This window comes from Passer domesticus, chromosome 9, assembly GCF_036417665.1.
Source record: "Passer domesticus isolate bPasDom1 chromosome 9, bPasDom1.hap1, whole genome shotgun sequence".
In the NCBI taxonomy this organism is placed as follows: domain Eukaryota; kingdom Metazoa; phylum Chordata; class Aves; order Passeriformes; family Passeridae; genus Passer; species Passer domesticus.
The window spans coordinates 46,299,563-46,314,064 of record NC_087482.1 but is presented as its reverse complement, the minus strand read 5'-3'; the positions used below and the strand labels follow the sequence as shown (position 1 = coordinate 46,314,064).

The window sequence follows — 14,502 nt, the reverse complement described above, 5'->3', positions numbered from 1 at the left end:
CCTGCCGGACCGGGGCCGGGACCGAGACCGGGACCGGGACAGGGACAAGGACCGGGACCGGGACCGGGCCAGGCCGGGCCGGGCCAGCGCGAGCGGGAGCGCACGTGACCCCGCCCCGCTCGCACGTGACCGCGGCAGCGGTGCTGGGGCGGGGCCTCAGCGCGCAGGCGCCGCGGGGAGGGCGTGCCCTACCGCAGGGCCCGCCCCCGCGGGTGACGCCACGGCGCGCGCCCGGCCGCACCTCTCGCGCGACGTGAGGCGGCCGGGCCGGGCGGTGGCGCGCGCGGCGATGGAGCGGCCGCCGCTCGGCCGGTGAGTGCCCGAGGGAGCGGGGCCGGGAGCGGGCCGGGAGCGGGCCGGGAGAGGGCCGGGAGAGCGCCCAGAACCGAGCGACGGGGCGAGGGGACCCCGCCCGGCCGGGCCCGCGTGCGCCCATCGCGGGCGCCTCAGCCACCCCCGGGCCCCCGCGCGGCCGCGCTGTCTCTCGCGGCCCCCGCTCCTGCGGCCGCTTTGCGGCTCCCTGTCCGGGACGCGGCCCCGCCGGCCCCGCGCCCCGCTCCACGCCGTCGGCCGGGACGCCGGGCCCGGCTCCGCGGGGCGGTGTCCGGCCCGGCGTGGCGAGCGCCGCCCGCGGCCCTGCCGGGCCCCGCGATCGCCCCGCTCCCCGCGGCCCCTCCCGGGCGGCCCCACGCGCCCCGGTGCTGGGCTTCGCGAGGCGCTGCCTCGGCTGAGGCGTGTGTGCGCTTCACTGATTGCTGCTCGCCTTGGCTGTCTTTGATGAGATGGCTTTCATGGCGAGCTCAGAATTCGCCGGCTTAAAAGCAGATTGTTATTGACAGGCCTTTGAAGTAAAGAGCTTAAGGGGTGAAGCAGCAGCTTCGAAGCTTTATGAGTGCCAGAATTCACAAGACTTGGAGCTGACACTGTTTGTGACTTGTGTGCAGCTGCTGTCACTGGAGACACAGAAGCACCTGGTGTGCGTTAGTGACAAATGCGGTGGCCAGCAAAACTCCCATGGTGGGTGAAAGCATCACTTTTCCTAAAAAACTCTATCAATAAAGAAACTTAATGAGGTTTCTTGGTGGGTAGGAAGTGTAAAGGTCTGAACTGAAGGTGCAAAATTTGAGTGGAAGTCTAGGGGAGGGAGAGACAGAAGAGGGTAATGTAACTCCCACTGCATCAGTAAACAGTGTCCGTCATCCACAAACCTTAAAATCAGGTGTTTCTGCAGGTTGGAAGCCCTTAGTTCAGGCTACTGGTGTAGCACTGAAGTAGTGATGCTTTGACCTGAGCCAGTACCACTGGCTTCTCCTCAGCCCAGGGAGTAAGTGCTGCTGTCCCTGAGGCTCACCGCTCACTCTGTCTTACTGAAGATTAACATGTAGCAGGTGACTCCATTTTTGGTCATGATCCTTCTCTTGGGGTGAATTCTTGGTCCATCTGGAAGTGTCTAGAGGCAAGGAAGGCCTGGTGAGTAGGTGTACTCACTGGAAGGGCTGTTTCTGTCCTGCTTCCGGGGGAGCTCTTCCTTCTCTTGTCTAGGGACTGTGGGGCTCCCCAGCTTGCAGGGCTTGCGCTGCTCAGCAGCTCTGCAGCCACACAGGGTTCTGGCACCAAACAAACAAGTTTGTTGGAGCTTTGTATACACAGTGTCCAGTTCTGCTGCCTGATGAACCCACCCAGCTGGTCTGGAAGCCATCCAAAATATGGAAGCAAACTGAAGACGGAGAAAGATCTACTTTGTGTGGAATTTGCTTTAGGAAGAAATTGGAACTTTGGGTTTCCCTCCTCCATTTACCACATAAAAGTTGTTGAGTTTGGTTTTCTAAGCATTTCTGTGTCATAGTTTGGGCTGTCTCGCGTTCCTGTAATTAAAACTTCTGTCTAATTCAGATACAAAGTAGAAATCATTGGAAGTCTACAGATTTTATTTCCATGTGTTTAGAGAGGTGCATTCTGCAGGAAATGGGTTGTATCTAGTGGGTCTAGGGAAGAGGGAGCAAGGAGCTCCTCCACTGCTTGGGTGAATGGCCTTTGCCTGACTGTGAGCTGGCAACTGTGGCTGCTCTGGAGTCAGGCAAACCTCGTGTTAGTGTTTTCTCTGGTCTTTCTGAGAATTGTTTTGAACCATTCAAAAAGACTTGGTGTGATAATATCTTGGGCTTGGTTTCTAGGAATTTCTGCTAAGCACTCTGGAGGAGGAGTCTTCCCTTTCCACCGGCTTCCCCAGCACATTTAGTGGTGTGGCATGTTCTCCTCAGGTGGCTCTGTAGCTGTCTGCCAGTGAGAGCTGGGTTTTGGCAGCTGAATTCACTGAGTGCAAGTTGTTTCTCAGATGAGCGAGCTGGTTGGCTGCCTCTTGATAGACCAGGAGTGTCCTCACCCCTGAAATACAGGGAGTGGTTTTTGCTGTCCCCCTGAGGCCTGGTGAAGGCTGGTGGCTGTGGCACACTGAATGCTGCTTGGCACAGAGGTCGTGCACTCTCTGTGGGGGCTGGAGCTTGCTAGGGCCAAGAACAGGGGGTCTCTCAATAGCAAGACTTTTAAAAATGGTGTGTAGGCAATGAACCCTGGGTGGCCCAGGTGACATCCATGGGTCCCTTCCAAGGTCAGCAAATCTGTGAACTTGGTACAATGTTTCCTAGAGGATAAACTGACATCCCTGGAAAGAGTGATGATGGCTGAATGAAATGGAATGTGAAGGTGGCAGTCTAGATGTGCATTGTCTGCGCTTCTGGAAACTTAGTATTCCTCTATGATTAAATACTTAAAATACTTAACTCCCCTAAGCAGTTGAGACCCTGGATATCGCTACAGCACAGTGAGCTGATTCTTTGGGCTTGAATTTAAGCTCCAAATTCTCAAAATTGTTCTTCCAGCCAAGCAGTTAAGGAAAAAAGAAAGAAGAAAACAAGCAATTGTGTGGAGTTAAATATATTTTTGCAAAATATGTCTTCATACTTTCAGAAACATTTTACAGTAATGCAGGTCTAGTTGACCCTTTTTATTTATAGAGAAGAATCCTACTCATGTACCAAAAATACAAAATACTTCTATCAAAATAAGATGAGAACTTTGATTAGGAATCTAGATCTGACACACCATATGAAATGCAAACACAAAACAGGAGTTCTTTGCCCCAAAACCATTTATGTTTTATTAACTTAAATCCAAACCTGAGAAGTTCAGAAGTTTGCCAACACTCCTGAACATTTATGCCATGCAGGTACCCCCCAAGTATGTACTTTATGTGCATGCTGTGTTGGGGCTTCCATCACGCTCTTTGTTGGTCCTTGTTTTGGACAGTGCCTTAATTCTTTAGTCTGACACTGGTCACACAGGCACTCCTGTGGCAAAATACCCAGTGAACATCAAGGCATTTGGTGAGCTGGGAAGTTTTTTCTGAATCAGGGCAATCTGTGATGTGGTATAATGTTGTATGCCCTGATATGATCAAATTTCATTTGAATGCTTAGAGGATCTCCTTGAGATAATTTATTAGGTTAAATAGTCAGAGTATGAGGTAACTTCAGAGGCTGCTTCTAATTTCAAATATGTCAAAGCCAGTAGAAACCCAGTATTTCAAATGAGTTAATTATTTTCTATGAAGGGGACTCTGAATATGTGTGCTGTTTTATTGTTTATCAGGTATTAATGATGTTTGTTATTATGCTTGTTAATTTTGGCAGGTCTTTCTTCTCTACAAAGAAGCTTTGTTGCCAAGATTTACTCTGAAAATGACCTACAGTACTTACTGCAGATGTCTGCAAATGTAGAAGCTGATAAATCATATCTTCTTCCCTCCCCTGACTTTCCCGTTTCCTTTGGAATTTATACTTCTGAATTTTTAAAGTTAGACGTCTGTTGATGATATTTGGATTACAACTGTGAGCATACCTATGCAAAGAGACAAGCTACCCTGAGCACTTTTGAGGTATGTATGCCTGCTATGACTTAGAACACGTAGAAGAGAAAGGCCATCTGATTAGGGCAAAGAGAGCTCTAGGTATACATATTCTAGATTTAGGCTGATGTGCACTGTTCTGCATGGTTTTAGCAGCAGAATATATGCGTACACAGTGAGGCTGTAGGATCACCACAATACCCAGCTGGCATTGTATGGAGAATGACCTTGGTTGAACCTGCTGTGGGAGTACTCAAAAGATTGTCTTGGGAAAAGCTGTATCCACTGCTCACCCATTCAGTTCCTGAATATCACCATGGTCTGCAGAAATTTTCTTGTCAATGTATGTGACAAACATGCAGCAGTCATTGAAATGTGCCTGGGAGGCCATGGTGGTTGCTCTGTTTGCTTAGGTAAAGCACTCACATGAAGTTACAAAGTACTTGCCTTGAATTTGGAAGCATCTGGAATGATGGTTAGGAAAGAAGGGTATTTTGCTTGCCTTCCTGTGCACAGGTGCTGGCACAGTGGTCTCTGCTCCCAGAAAGGAGCAGTCTCATTAGACAATATGCCTGTCATGTACAAGACACAAGCAGATCTGGGTGGGATTTGCCTTGTTGTTGTGCAGGTTTGTCCCACCCAGGTAACAAGAGATGGACAGCCTTGGCTGTTTCCACAGCATAGAAAGTAACCAGCATGCAGTTTTATTTTCCTGGAAGCTTTTAGCTGTCTATACATATTCTAAACCTGGAATGAGGAAGCTGACTAACTGCCTCTGTCTGGGCTTAGAGGAGGCTGGTGTGCACTGATAACATCTTTTCCTTCTGTAAACTATTTGGGACTCCCTTTGGTTATCCCTTCTGTGATGTAGATGCCAACGTTCCAGAGCAGTGGTGGTCTTGTCAGTTAATGGTGGCTTACAGTGAAAGGCAGCCAAACACACACCTCTCTGGCTTCCAGAAGAGACATTCATTAGTGGGTTTAGTTTAAAAGGAAAACTAGTTGTGCTGAAAGTAGCTACCCGACTGAATCATTCATCATGGCACATTGCTGTACAGGATGTATTTAGCAGACATCACACACGCTTTTGTTGATAAGCTCCAGTGATTCAGACTGACATGATACTGGAGGGACACAAATCTGACCTACCTCCCTGTCTGGCTTAAAACAGCCTGATGGTGTTGCTGTAACAGGAAGGCAGAATGGGCTGTGTTGCAGTGCAAGTGTGAGCTGTGATGGGCAGCAAAGTGCAGTGGTTGGGAAGGGGATCCCTTACATGGAGGAACTCCATCATTCGCCTGCAAGCAGAGCTGGGGCCAGGGATTGGCACCTTGGTGAGATTCGCTGCTACAAGTGGGCAGAAGTTGGTGCAGCACACTTTAAATGTGTTTCTCAGTCTGCCTGGGCAGTGTTATTTGGCTGTGGCAGTGTGCAAATGTAGCATTGGGCAGAAAGGAGGAGCATTGTTTCCTGTAAGCTGCTTTCATAGAAGCTGTAGGAACACATCAGGAGTGGTTTGCTGAGCTGCCCATTGCCAGCTTAGTGGTGCATTATGCAGTGTACCAGGGATGTGGATTCTGTAACCCAACGTGGTGCATTTTTTTGGTTATATATAAGTAGGTTATGATCTCTGTAATCCTATCAATTAATGGTGCACATTTTAAAAAAACCTTACCATTCTGTGAAAATAGAACAACTCCTGCAGTATCTTTGAATACCTGTAAGAATACATGGAGTGCCTGTCTCTGTGAGTGTGTATTCCTAAACAGAGTATTAGTCATTATTTCCTTAACTGTAAGATAATGTTGACCTGCCTTTTTAAAACATTGTTTAATGAAAAAACATAACCGCAGTTTAGTTATTCAAACTCATATAACTAAAAGTGAATTACTAAAATGTTAGGTGACAAGGAGATTGAGTATAAAATAGTTTTTGTTTGATATAAAGAAATGGTCTGAAAGGTGAAATTGTGTACATTAAAGAACGTTGCATTAAAACTGTTCTACAGGGTGTCTAAAAAGTTCACAGAACATTAAATGACATTGCAGTGTTGAGATGAATGGTACTGCCTTTGATAAAGGCAGGTGGGATGCGTTATTACAGTAAGTTTGCAGATACCTATTTACAGTTTCTTCAGGCATAAATTTGGTGAATTTCAGTATATTTTGTATTTGTGTGAGCTGATGGTGTCCTTAACAAATCCAATGGCCTTCCTTACTGAAGCTGTTGACTATTCTTTTCCTGGAAGCCAGTTGCCATGGTGATTATCCTGAGGGCAAATAAATGTTCTTTTCATGGTTCCCAGTTATACTAGTTTTGAGCAAAAGGATTGTGGCCTTTTCTGGGATCACTGAAATGCTGCACCCATAGCACTCCATGTTTGTAAATGACTGCCTGCATCTCATGCTTTAGTGGGTCACAGTCATAAGGGGTAGTGTCAGTTGTCTGTGAGAAGCAGTGAGTGTCCTTGCTGTGATCCTGAGGTTGAATAGCAGTTAAAATGGGAGAAATGAACACAGAGTGACTTTGGGTCAGATTTTCTTAAAACTGAACTTAGCCCATTCAGGCCAGTGATGGCTGACTGACTAGTAAGGCAAAAGCTCTGTTGGTGAAAGCCAGTCCCTCCAATGTGTGTGGGGCTGTGGTCCTTTCCTGTGCTGGCTTTCAGCTGGGGTAGCCTCTAGCTCTGGTTGCTACTGATTTATATTAAATGCTTTGTGGAGTAAAATATTCTGTATATGTGAGCCTTGGCATAACAGAAGAACTTGGCTAGTATGCATTGGATACCTGTGAGAAGTTTGCCTGCCTGGGCTGCAGAGCATGCTGTGGCAAGAGGAGCAGAGGGGGAGACTGTGTCAGTGGCTGCTTGCTGCTCTGCAGCACAGTTTCTGTGCTGGTCATGCTTTTGCTGTGGGAGTTAGTTCTCAGCTGGTTTGTTGTGCTGAAAGTTTTGGTTCTGGTTTACTAAAATCCTTTAAATATTTCTGGTGTAATTCCAGTCTGTGGGAGAAGTACAGGGTCCAGTACTGTACAATCTCTTTATTAATAAAATATTAATAGGGCCAGGTAAGGAATTTTGTACATGATGCAAGGTGGGAAGTTGATAGACCTGATGATAGTACTGCCATTCAGAGGCGCCTGGATAGACTTGATGAATAGGCAGGCAGGAACCTCACGAGGTTCACTAAAGGGAAAGAGGAAGCTCTGCACCTGGGGAGGACCCACCCAGTGTAGTTGGTGTTCTATAACAACCCATGTACCTGTACTGGGGGCCTGACCAGCTGCAAAGCTGCTCTGCAGCTAGCAAACAGGTGTTCTGACAGAAACCCAAACTGCACAACAGCTCTGTAAGGGGCCGTTAACTTGGGTCTTGCTTTTGGCTCTGATTATAAGCCTGCACCTTCTCAGTGGTAGCTGAAATTCAGCCTTATTTCAAATAAGACTGCTCTCTTCTTGTGCTGCTTTGGGTAAAGATTTGTGGATTTTTTTATGTGGACTCTACCATGAATGTGGGAGGAAACGTTCTGATTTTGGCTGAGGTTTTAAATGCGTGACTACTTGTTTCCCATTGGCAACAAAGTAGTCAAGCCCAATTGCTTTGTACCACATTACTGCCTCTGTGCAGCTGGATGTGGAGGTGGATATTGAAGAGCAGCATATTTGTGAGTGGCTGCTTTGCTGTGCTGTGTTTGTGCAGTTTGTGTATGTGTGTCTCTAAAATACATTATAAGATCTAATAGAAGAAAAGGACCATAGATATGCATCAGTATTTTTATTGCAGAAGTCCAACAAGTGAGCAAAGCAGGGAATTCACAAGTCCGTGTGGTAGCAGTTGATGGATGGCTAACATGGGTCCTGTTCCAAAAGGTGCTGCTCTGAGGGGATAGGGAGTTGTGGCTGTGCTGGGCTGGTTCCTTGGCACCTGAAGAGGCCTGGCAGCATGTCTGTGTGCTGCAGGGCAGGTGCCCATGGCTCTGCTCGCACGGTGTCTCTGAGATACACGGGCCAGGCTGATGCTGTTCCTACTCGTTAGGGTACATAGGAATGGAGTTCTACTGTTCCTTGTCTCAAGCTCTGCTTGAGCCTACCTGGGGCTGGGAGAAGTGGCTCTAATGAGTCAAGCCAAAAACACCTTTTACATGTCTCCTGTTTCTGTTGACAGCTGATAGCAGGTTTTTAATACTGAGAACAGGTAAGAAGGTGTGGGTGGGGGTAGTCTTTTACTGATAGGTCCTCCCAGTCTCCTGCAAGTGCTGACTGAAGGACTTCAAGCAGTGTTTGCTGGGCAACCTGAACATCTTGTTTGTAGTCCTGCAGGGAGGAATGTGCTAATGCTTGATTAGAAAAGGCCATGTAAACAAACTGGCCCCAGATTAAGGCCACTACTATTACACAATTTTTTAAAAGAGTTGCACTTAAGTAAAAGTTCCCTAGAGTAGCAATCTTGAAGAAGGATTAGGAGGGAGAGTTTTCTTCTAAAGAGCAGGATGAAGCTGTCCATGATTGAGCAGCATCAACAGTCAGAATAGCGATGGCTATTGACTTCTGGTCAGAATTTGTCTTGCCAGATTTGTGTCACATTTTAAACAATGCTGGTAGAAAGAGCTGGTCTTGAATCATCAGTGGGAGTATTTTACCACTCTGTGTGAGGTTAGTTCTACTTCTTTCACGAGTCATTGTAAATATGATACTTTCCAAAATTCAGGGCTAAAAGCACATGTTAAAATCACACATAGTGTGGGGTGTGGGTTGGTGGTAGATGATATCTTTCTTTACAAGCCCGCTAATTTAACTTGTTTTAACCTCCTTACAACTGTAAGCCTGGAATAAACCTTTCTTTTAGAACTAGAGTTGCCAAATCTTGCCAGCTTCTCTGCTGGCATTATCACAAGTAATTCTACTAGGAGTTAAAATGAGAGGCCATCTCTTCTTTTCTTTGTATTATTATAGTGCTTAGACGTTGTTCTCTTTAATGCCAGAAATAGGTGTAGTATAACCTTTTGTCTTCCCTTGGAAGTGGAATGAAAATACCTGTATTTCCACTTTATGGTTCTCTTGTTCCTGACATTTGAGTCAGCTTTGACACACAGAAGGTGGCAGTGTCTCTGGCAGACAGGCAATGAGGGGATAAGAGCAGCTTTGATCTCTCCCCTCCATCCCTTCCTCTCCTGAAAAGATCCTGCTGAAATTCTTAGCATGGCCTAGTACTGTTGCATTTTTCCAGAGACTGAAGAATCAGATCCAGATAATGCAAATGTTAATAGGGGAGGTTAATAGTAGGAGTGCAACTGACCACTAAAATATTGGAGATGCTTCAAGGAATTAAATCCATTCTTTTCTTTGTGGAAGACACATTGTTTTGAATATTTGCTTAACACTTCTTCAGTCTTTTCCTTTAGGGGAGGGAGTTTCTCTGTTTGCAAAATGCATATTTGATCTGTGGAAGTGAAATCACTTGTATCCTGATAAGTCTGTGCTGAACCTCATGCGAGTTCCTGTTTCTGCAGCTGTTGTGGGCATAGCATCAGATAGGAAGTTTTTGGTAACACCATTTGGGAGTAATTATGTACCCTATTTCCTCTCTTTAACCTCATTCTAAAGTTGTTATAACTGGGTTTATGGTCAGATTTGTCCCTCAGTCCTGTCTTCCTTCAAATAAGGGGTTTTTTTTGTATTGGTTCATATCACAGCCCTGGAAATATCTGTGCCTACAAAAGCTAAAATTGGATGCCATGCTGTGGTTCTGAAAATGAGCCCCAGGGGACGAAAGAGGTTGGAAATTCCTTAAGTTGCTATTTCTGTTGTACTTCTTGTGTTGTGAAAGGACAGCTTCATATCCCTGCTTGGACTGTGGCTGGAGATGTCCCTTCAGTCTTCTTCAGTGAAGCCTTGAGTTCAGAGCATGCACTTGCTTGGTTTGTAGAACACGTAAATATGGGTGCAACATTTTTCCCTTTTGCAGAGGTGTTTTAGTGGAAATGCTGCTGTTTGGCCTTAACTTCTGTTTGGTTTTGAGGAAGAGCGGGTGAGGATATCCGTTTTCTGAAACAAGCCACTAAATTAAGTGGAAGCATCAACTGTCAGCCCTCCTGTGGCAGACCACACACTTTTGAATTGCAGGTTTCCTCTTGAGCCTAATAAAGCAGGCTGTCTTTATAATAATTCTTCATCCAGTTTGTTTTTCTTCTAAAATCCCTGCATATTGGTAGTATAGAAATGGAATTTCTTCTATATGAAGATCTTTTTCAAAAATGTGTTCATTCATTTTTTCCAAGTTCCTAATATTTGCTGTCATCACTTTCTTCATATTCTAGCATCTCACTTCAGTGGATCAGAGTGACCCTTTCTTTCTGTCTCTCTGTCTTGGACGTGGGAATCTGATGTGGAATAAAACAGTCAAAATACTCCTCTTGTGCAGAGTTCTTGTGGTGTTCATCTGAAGAATAGTGTGCTCCCTGTTTTCAAGAACTGGTTGAGTTAATGATTATCTTTGGAAAATCTGGGTGATTTGGCTGTATTTCAGAATAGTCCTTGAGGCTGGCTAGGGAAGTGTGGTCACCGTGTCTGGTCTCAGCTGTCCTCTTGTCATCCCCTAGCAAGCACCTGGCCTTTGGGTCGTTTTCAGAAATGTACAGGCAGGAGCTGCCCATGCAAGGAGCTGTGGCAGGTGCAAATGTGTCTGAGTGCTCACAGCTTTTAACTCCTGTGAGGTGAACATCAGGTAAACCAGAGACAGCTGTTTGACCTGTGCTGGGAGTGTGGAGAATGACTAAATAGGAGAAGAAAATAAAATCTATATGGTGCAGGTTGGAGCGCTGACATCTTCCTCTGCTTTCAGCCTGTGGTGGAGGCCATAAATCCCAACAGAAAATGCTCCTTCACAAGAAGTTCTTGATTAACTCCATAAGATTCAGTTTTAACTTCAGTTAAACTTTCAGTTTAAATGCAGTCATATTTGTATCCCTTCAGTTATTTGAAAGAGTTTAAAATAGAACAGCTTCCAGGGGCACTTGCATTTCAATGGAAAAAAAAAATTACTAAAAAAAAAAAAAAAAATTAGAAGTTGGAATCATGCTCGTTCTTTGTTGTTTTTGTATATCTTTCCTCCTGTTTTCAGTATTGTATCTCATACCCAATTTCTTTTGCAGTTCTGTTCGGTGGAGGGACTGCTGTGGGTCAGCCATGCTAAAGGGCAAATGATGGAGGCAAGTACAAGTTTATCCTTTCACTATTATTTAATGTTGGTTTTGCCAGTTCTTCCTTTTGAACTGTTTTGTTTCCCAGGGCTCCTGGGAAATAATTGCACAAATGAAGGACTGTATTGGAATGTTCTGGGATGTAATAATGTTATAACATCTGCTCAGTTGGCTCTATATGTTATTGTGAATTTTGTTCCTGATGTAGTATATTCTTGTACAAATCAGAAATTCATGTTTTTGAACTTTATGCTATAAAGTATTGTTTCCTCCCACTAACAGAATATAAAGGTGGTTGTAAGTAGAGAAAACAAAAGTGAGCACAAAAGTTGAATCCTAATGCAAATAAGTGTGCTAATTAATTTTGAAGATTTGCAGTTCTTCACACTTATTTTTTTTCCCCAGAAGTAGATACTAGAACAAATAAATATTTGTAAGGATCTTCATACCACATGTGTAATTTGCAGAGCTCATTTCAGGCTCACAACAGATTCATCCTATGGAAATAGAAATAGGAGATGACTACAAAGCTGCCATTAGGAGCCTCTGAGAGGCCATATAATTTCAGAAATCTGTCCCAGAATAAAGAGGGTGATCATGCCTAGTTTGTGAGCTCACTGTGGGCTGGTTTGTAAACTGCCAGAGGGTTAATTTAAGCAGGGTAGTTTTTTGTAGCAGATAATGCATGGAATTCCAGTTAGACTCAGGTGGTGTTCTTTAAGACCAGTGGCATTGCCAGTGATGATGTGGATAGAGAGCATGCAAGAGATCAAAGACATCCTGGCTGGAGAGTTTACCAATCATCTTAGATAAGAACTGAAGTTCTTCAGTGAGTCCTGACTGAAAATAAATGCTGAGTGAATTAGCTAAAATGAAAAAGGCAGTTATGGGTCAGCTGTCAGGTTTGTATTTTATATGCCAAATAGTTTTGGGACTCTTGCTTTTTAAGATGGTGAGTTTTGTTCACTGAACCATTTGGTCTGTTGGTTAAAAAAAGAGCATCTAGTTTGGAGATTTTTTGTCCCAAAACATAAATTGAGTGGAGACCTGTAGTCTAATTTTCTGCAAAACCTGTTACCTGAGGGGGAAAAAAAAAGATTAAGAAAGAGGAAGCTCAAAAGCCAAAGCATACTACTAGACAGAAAGGCACTTTAATTATTTTAAGAAAGTGTTAAGTATGCAGGTACGGTGTTGGCACATCTTTTTTCTTCTGCCACACAATTGCTGAATGAATGTGGGTCACTATATTTTTCTTGGATGTAGTTTATTCCTTTGCATTTAATGTGTTACTGATTAAACTGGACAGTTTATTTACACTCAATGCTTATAGCATCTTCAAAGCACTGAGATAAAGTCCTGCATGATTCCAGTGTTCTGCTTTCTGTAAGTACTGAGTTTCTTCTTGCCTCTAGCTAATAGCAGTGACACTTGGAAAAAGAGAGAGAAGCAGCTCTTCTGATATTTTTGGATGGCAATTTGGAAAGCATTTTGGAATATCTGTTTAACCCACTGTGTTAGGCTTCAGATGCACAAAATCAAGAGCACTCCAGTTGTAAACTCAATGCATTATGTTTCTGCAGCTGTTCTAGCATAGAAATGAACACTCTCAAATCCGAAATATGCTGAGTTTCAAATAATTATTTTCTGAAGCACAAACTGCTTTCTGCCAAGATTGAGGTAGACCTCTGTGAGCTGGTTTCTATATTTATAGAAACCTAATCAAAGTTCTGTCTTGCAGAAAACAGTGGTCAGCTTCTGAGCATGTGATCTCATGGTGCTGATGTAAAACCCTTTCAGTTACTGTATCCTTCCTTCCTTCCTTCCTCCCTTTCTTCCCCATACATTTGCTGACCTTCTCCCACAGTTGTTGCTATGAGCAAGTGCTGAGCTGCACTGTTGTATAATCCAGTCCTGCGTGAGCCCAGGGAATGACTCGGGTTGAGCTCTCTAAGAACAGCTGCGTAGTTCCTGTGCCAGAGGCTGAACTCCACATACCTGGTGCTGATCCCTTGCAGATTTGGTTGCTTAATCTACTTTTCAAAAGGCATTCTTGTTTCCTCTGAGAACTGTGGACAAGAGCATGCCAATAGAAAGCATTTCCCTTGCCTGTTCTTGCTTGAAGATAGATTTTCACATCTAGTTTCCAGTGCCGTCAGTGGATGCTGGCTGTAATAAAGCATTTCTCACTATGTGGAAATGAATAACTCATTTGGAAATGTTCTGGTTTTTTGCATGTATTAAATACTGTTAAGTTAGAGTCTTAGTATCAGATCTTTGTCAAAGAGGAAAATTAATTCTGCCTAAGACTAACATGCTCTTCAGAAGTTTAACCTCATGTTAGATGTTATTATGGGCTTGTTCTTAATAAACAAAACTCCACTGGTTTCTTCTTGCTTCTCCCCTTTTTGAACAGCTTTTTTACCTTTCTTGCTTTCCTGCACCCTCTGTGCTGGACTTCTCCCCCCAGGCAATGAATGACTTGTCTCACACAAGCTTTGGCTTCTGCGTACAGCCTAGATGCAACTAATGCCACATGGAGGGGTGCTCCAAGGACTGATACTTTTTATTTTGTTAATGGCATGTTTTGCACATTGGATTTTTAACCCACACTTGCTGCATGGATGTATAATAATGACTACTCTTTTGTTTAACATTAGATAAGCATGAGATCACCGTGGCACAGCTGCATGTATAGTCACTCTTGAAGCAATTACACACCTAATTGGCTGGCAATCTTGGCATTTTCAAAATAAACACAAGCCTTTTAAAGAAAGGGGACGTATTTATGTATGAATAGTCAAATAAACTTGTTGGGTGTCAGCAATGGAGCCGTCGGGCACTGAACAGTTGTCTGATGACCCTGATCCTGGAGGCAAATCCCAAGATCAAGAGACCAAAAAACAACATGAATCAGAGCAAAAATTATCCAAAATAACGCATAATGCTTTGGAGAACATTAATGTCATTGGTCAAGGCTTGAAGCACCTGTTCCAGCATCAGCGCAGGAGGTCGTCTGTTTCTCCACATGATGTCCAGCAAGCTCAGGCTGAGCTGGAGCCTGACCTGGATTTGGAAAGCCAAAGCGTCTGTGCTGAAATTGATGGTGTCTCCACCCACCCCACAGCTCTGAACCGGGTGCTTCAGCAGATCAGAGTGCCACCCAAAATGAAGAGAGGGACCAGCCTGCACAGCAGGTGGGGCAAGGGAGATGCCCCGAAAGGAAGCCCGCAGATCAACAGAAGGTCTGCTCAGGATATTCAGTCGGGTCGGCCCAGATCATCATCCACTACAGATGCTCCCACAAACTTGTCTGTGATGGAGATTGCTTCTTCTATCTATGTAGGTGGAGAAGAGGCCACAGCAGCAGCAGTAAGTTACTCAGATTTACCTTTGATCTTTATC

At 44.6% G+C, this 14,502-nt stretch overlaps 1 protein-coding gene across 7 annotated transcripts in view; it reads left to right on the top strand.

Moving 5' to 3' along the window:
- Window positions 1-197: 197 nt before the first annotated feature.
- TMCC1 (transmembrane and coiled-coil domain family 1) overlaps window positions 198-14,502 on the top strand; it is a 64,684-nt gene continuing 50,379 nt past the window's right edge. The window contains exons 1-4 of one of the 7 annotated variants that reach the window (XM_064433195.1): window positions 198-312; window positions 3,690-3,934; window positions 11,053-11,109; window positions 14,225-14,469. In XM_064433195.1, coding sequence (XP_064289265.1) covers window positions 14,266-14,469 — 204 coding nt within the window. In that variant the 5' untranslated portion in view covers window positions 198-312; window positions 3,690-3,934; window positions 11,053-11,109; window positions 14,225-14,265. Of the gene's footprint in view, window positions 313-839; window positions 1,018-3,689; window positions 3,935-11,052; window positions 11,110-12,964; window positions 14,470-14,502 lie in introns of those variants that run through there. The other 6 variants (XM_064433189.1, XM_064433194.1, XM_064433192.1 and 3 more) reach the window with 6 other exon arrangements.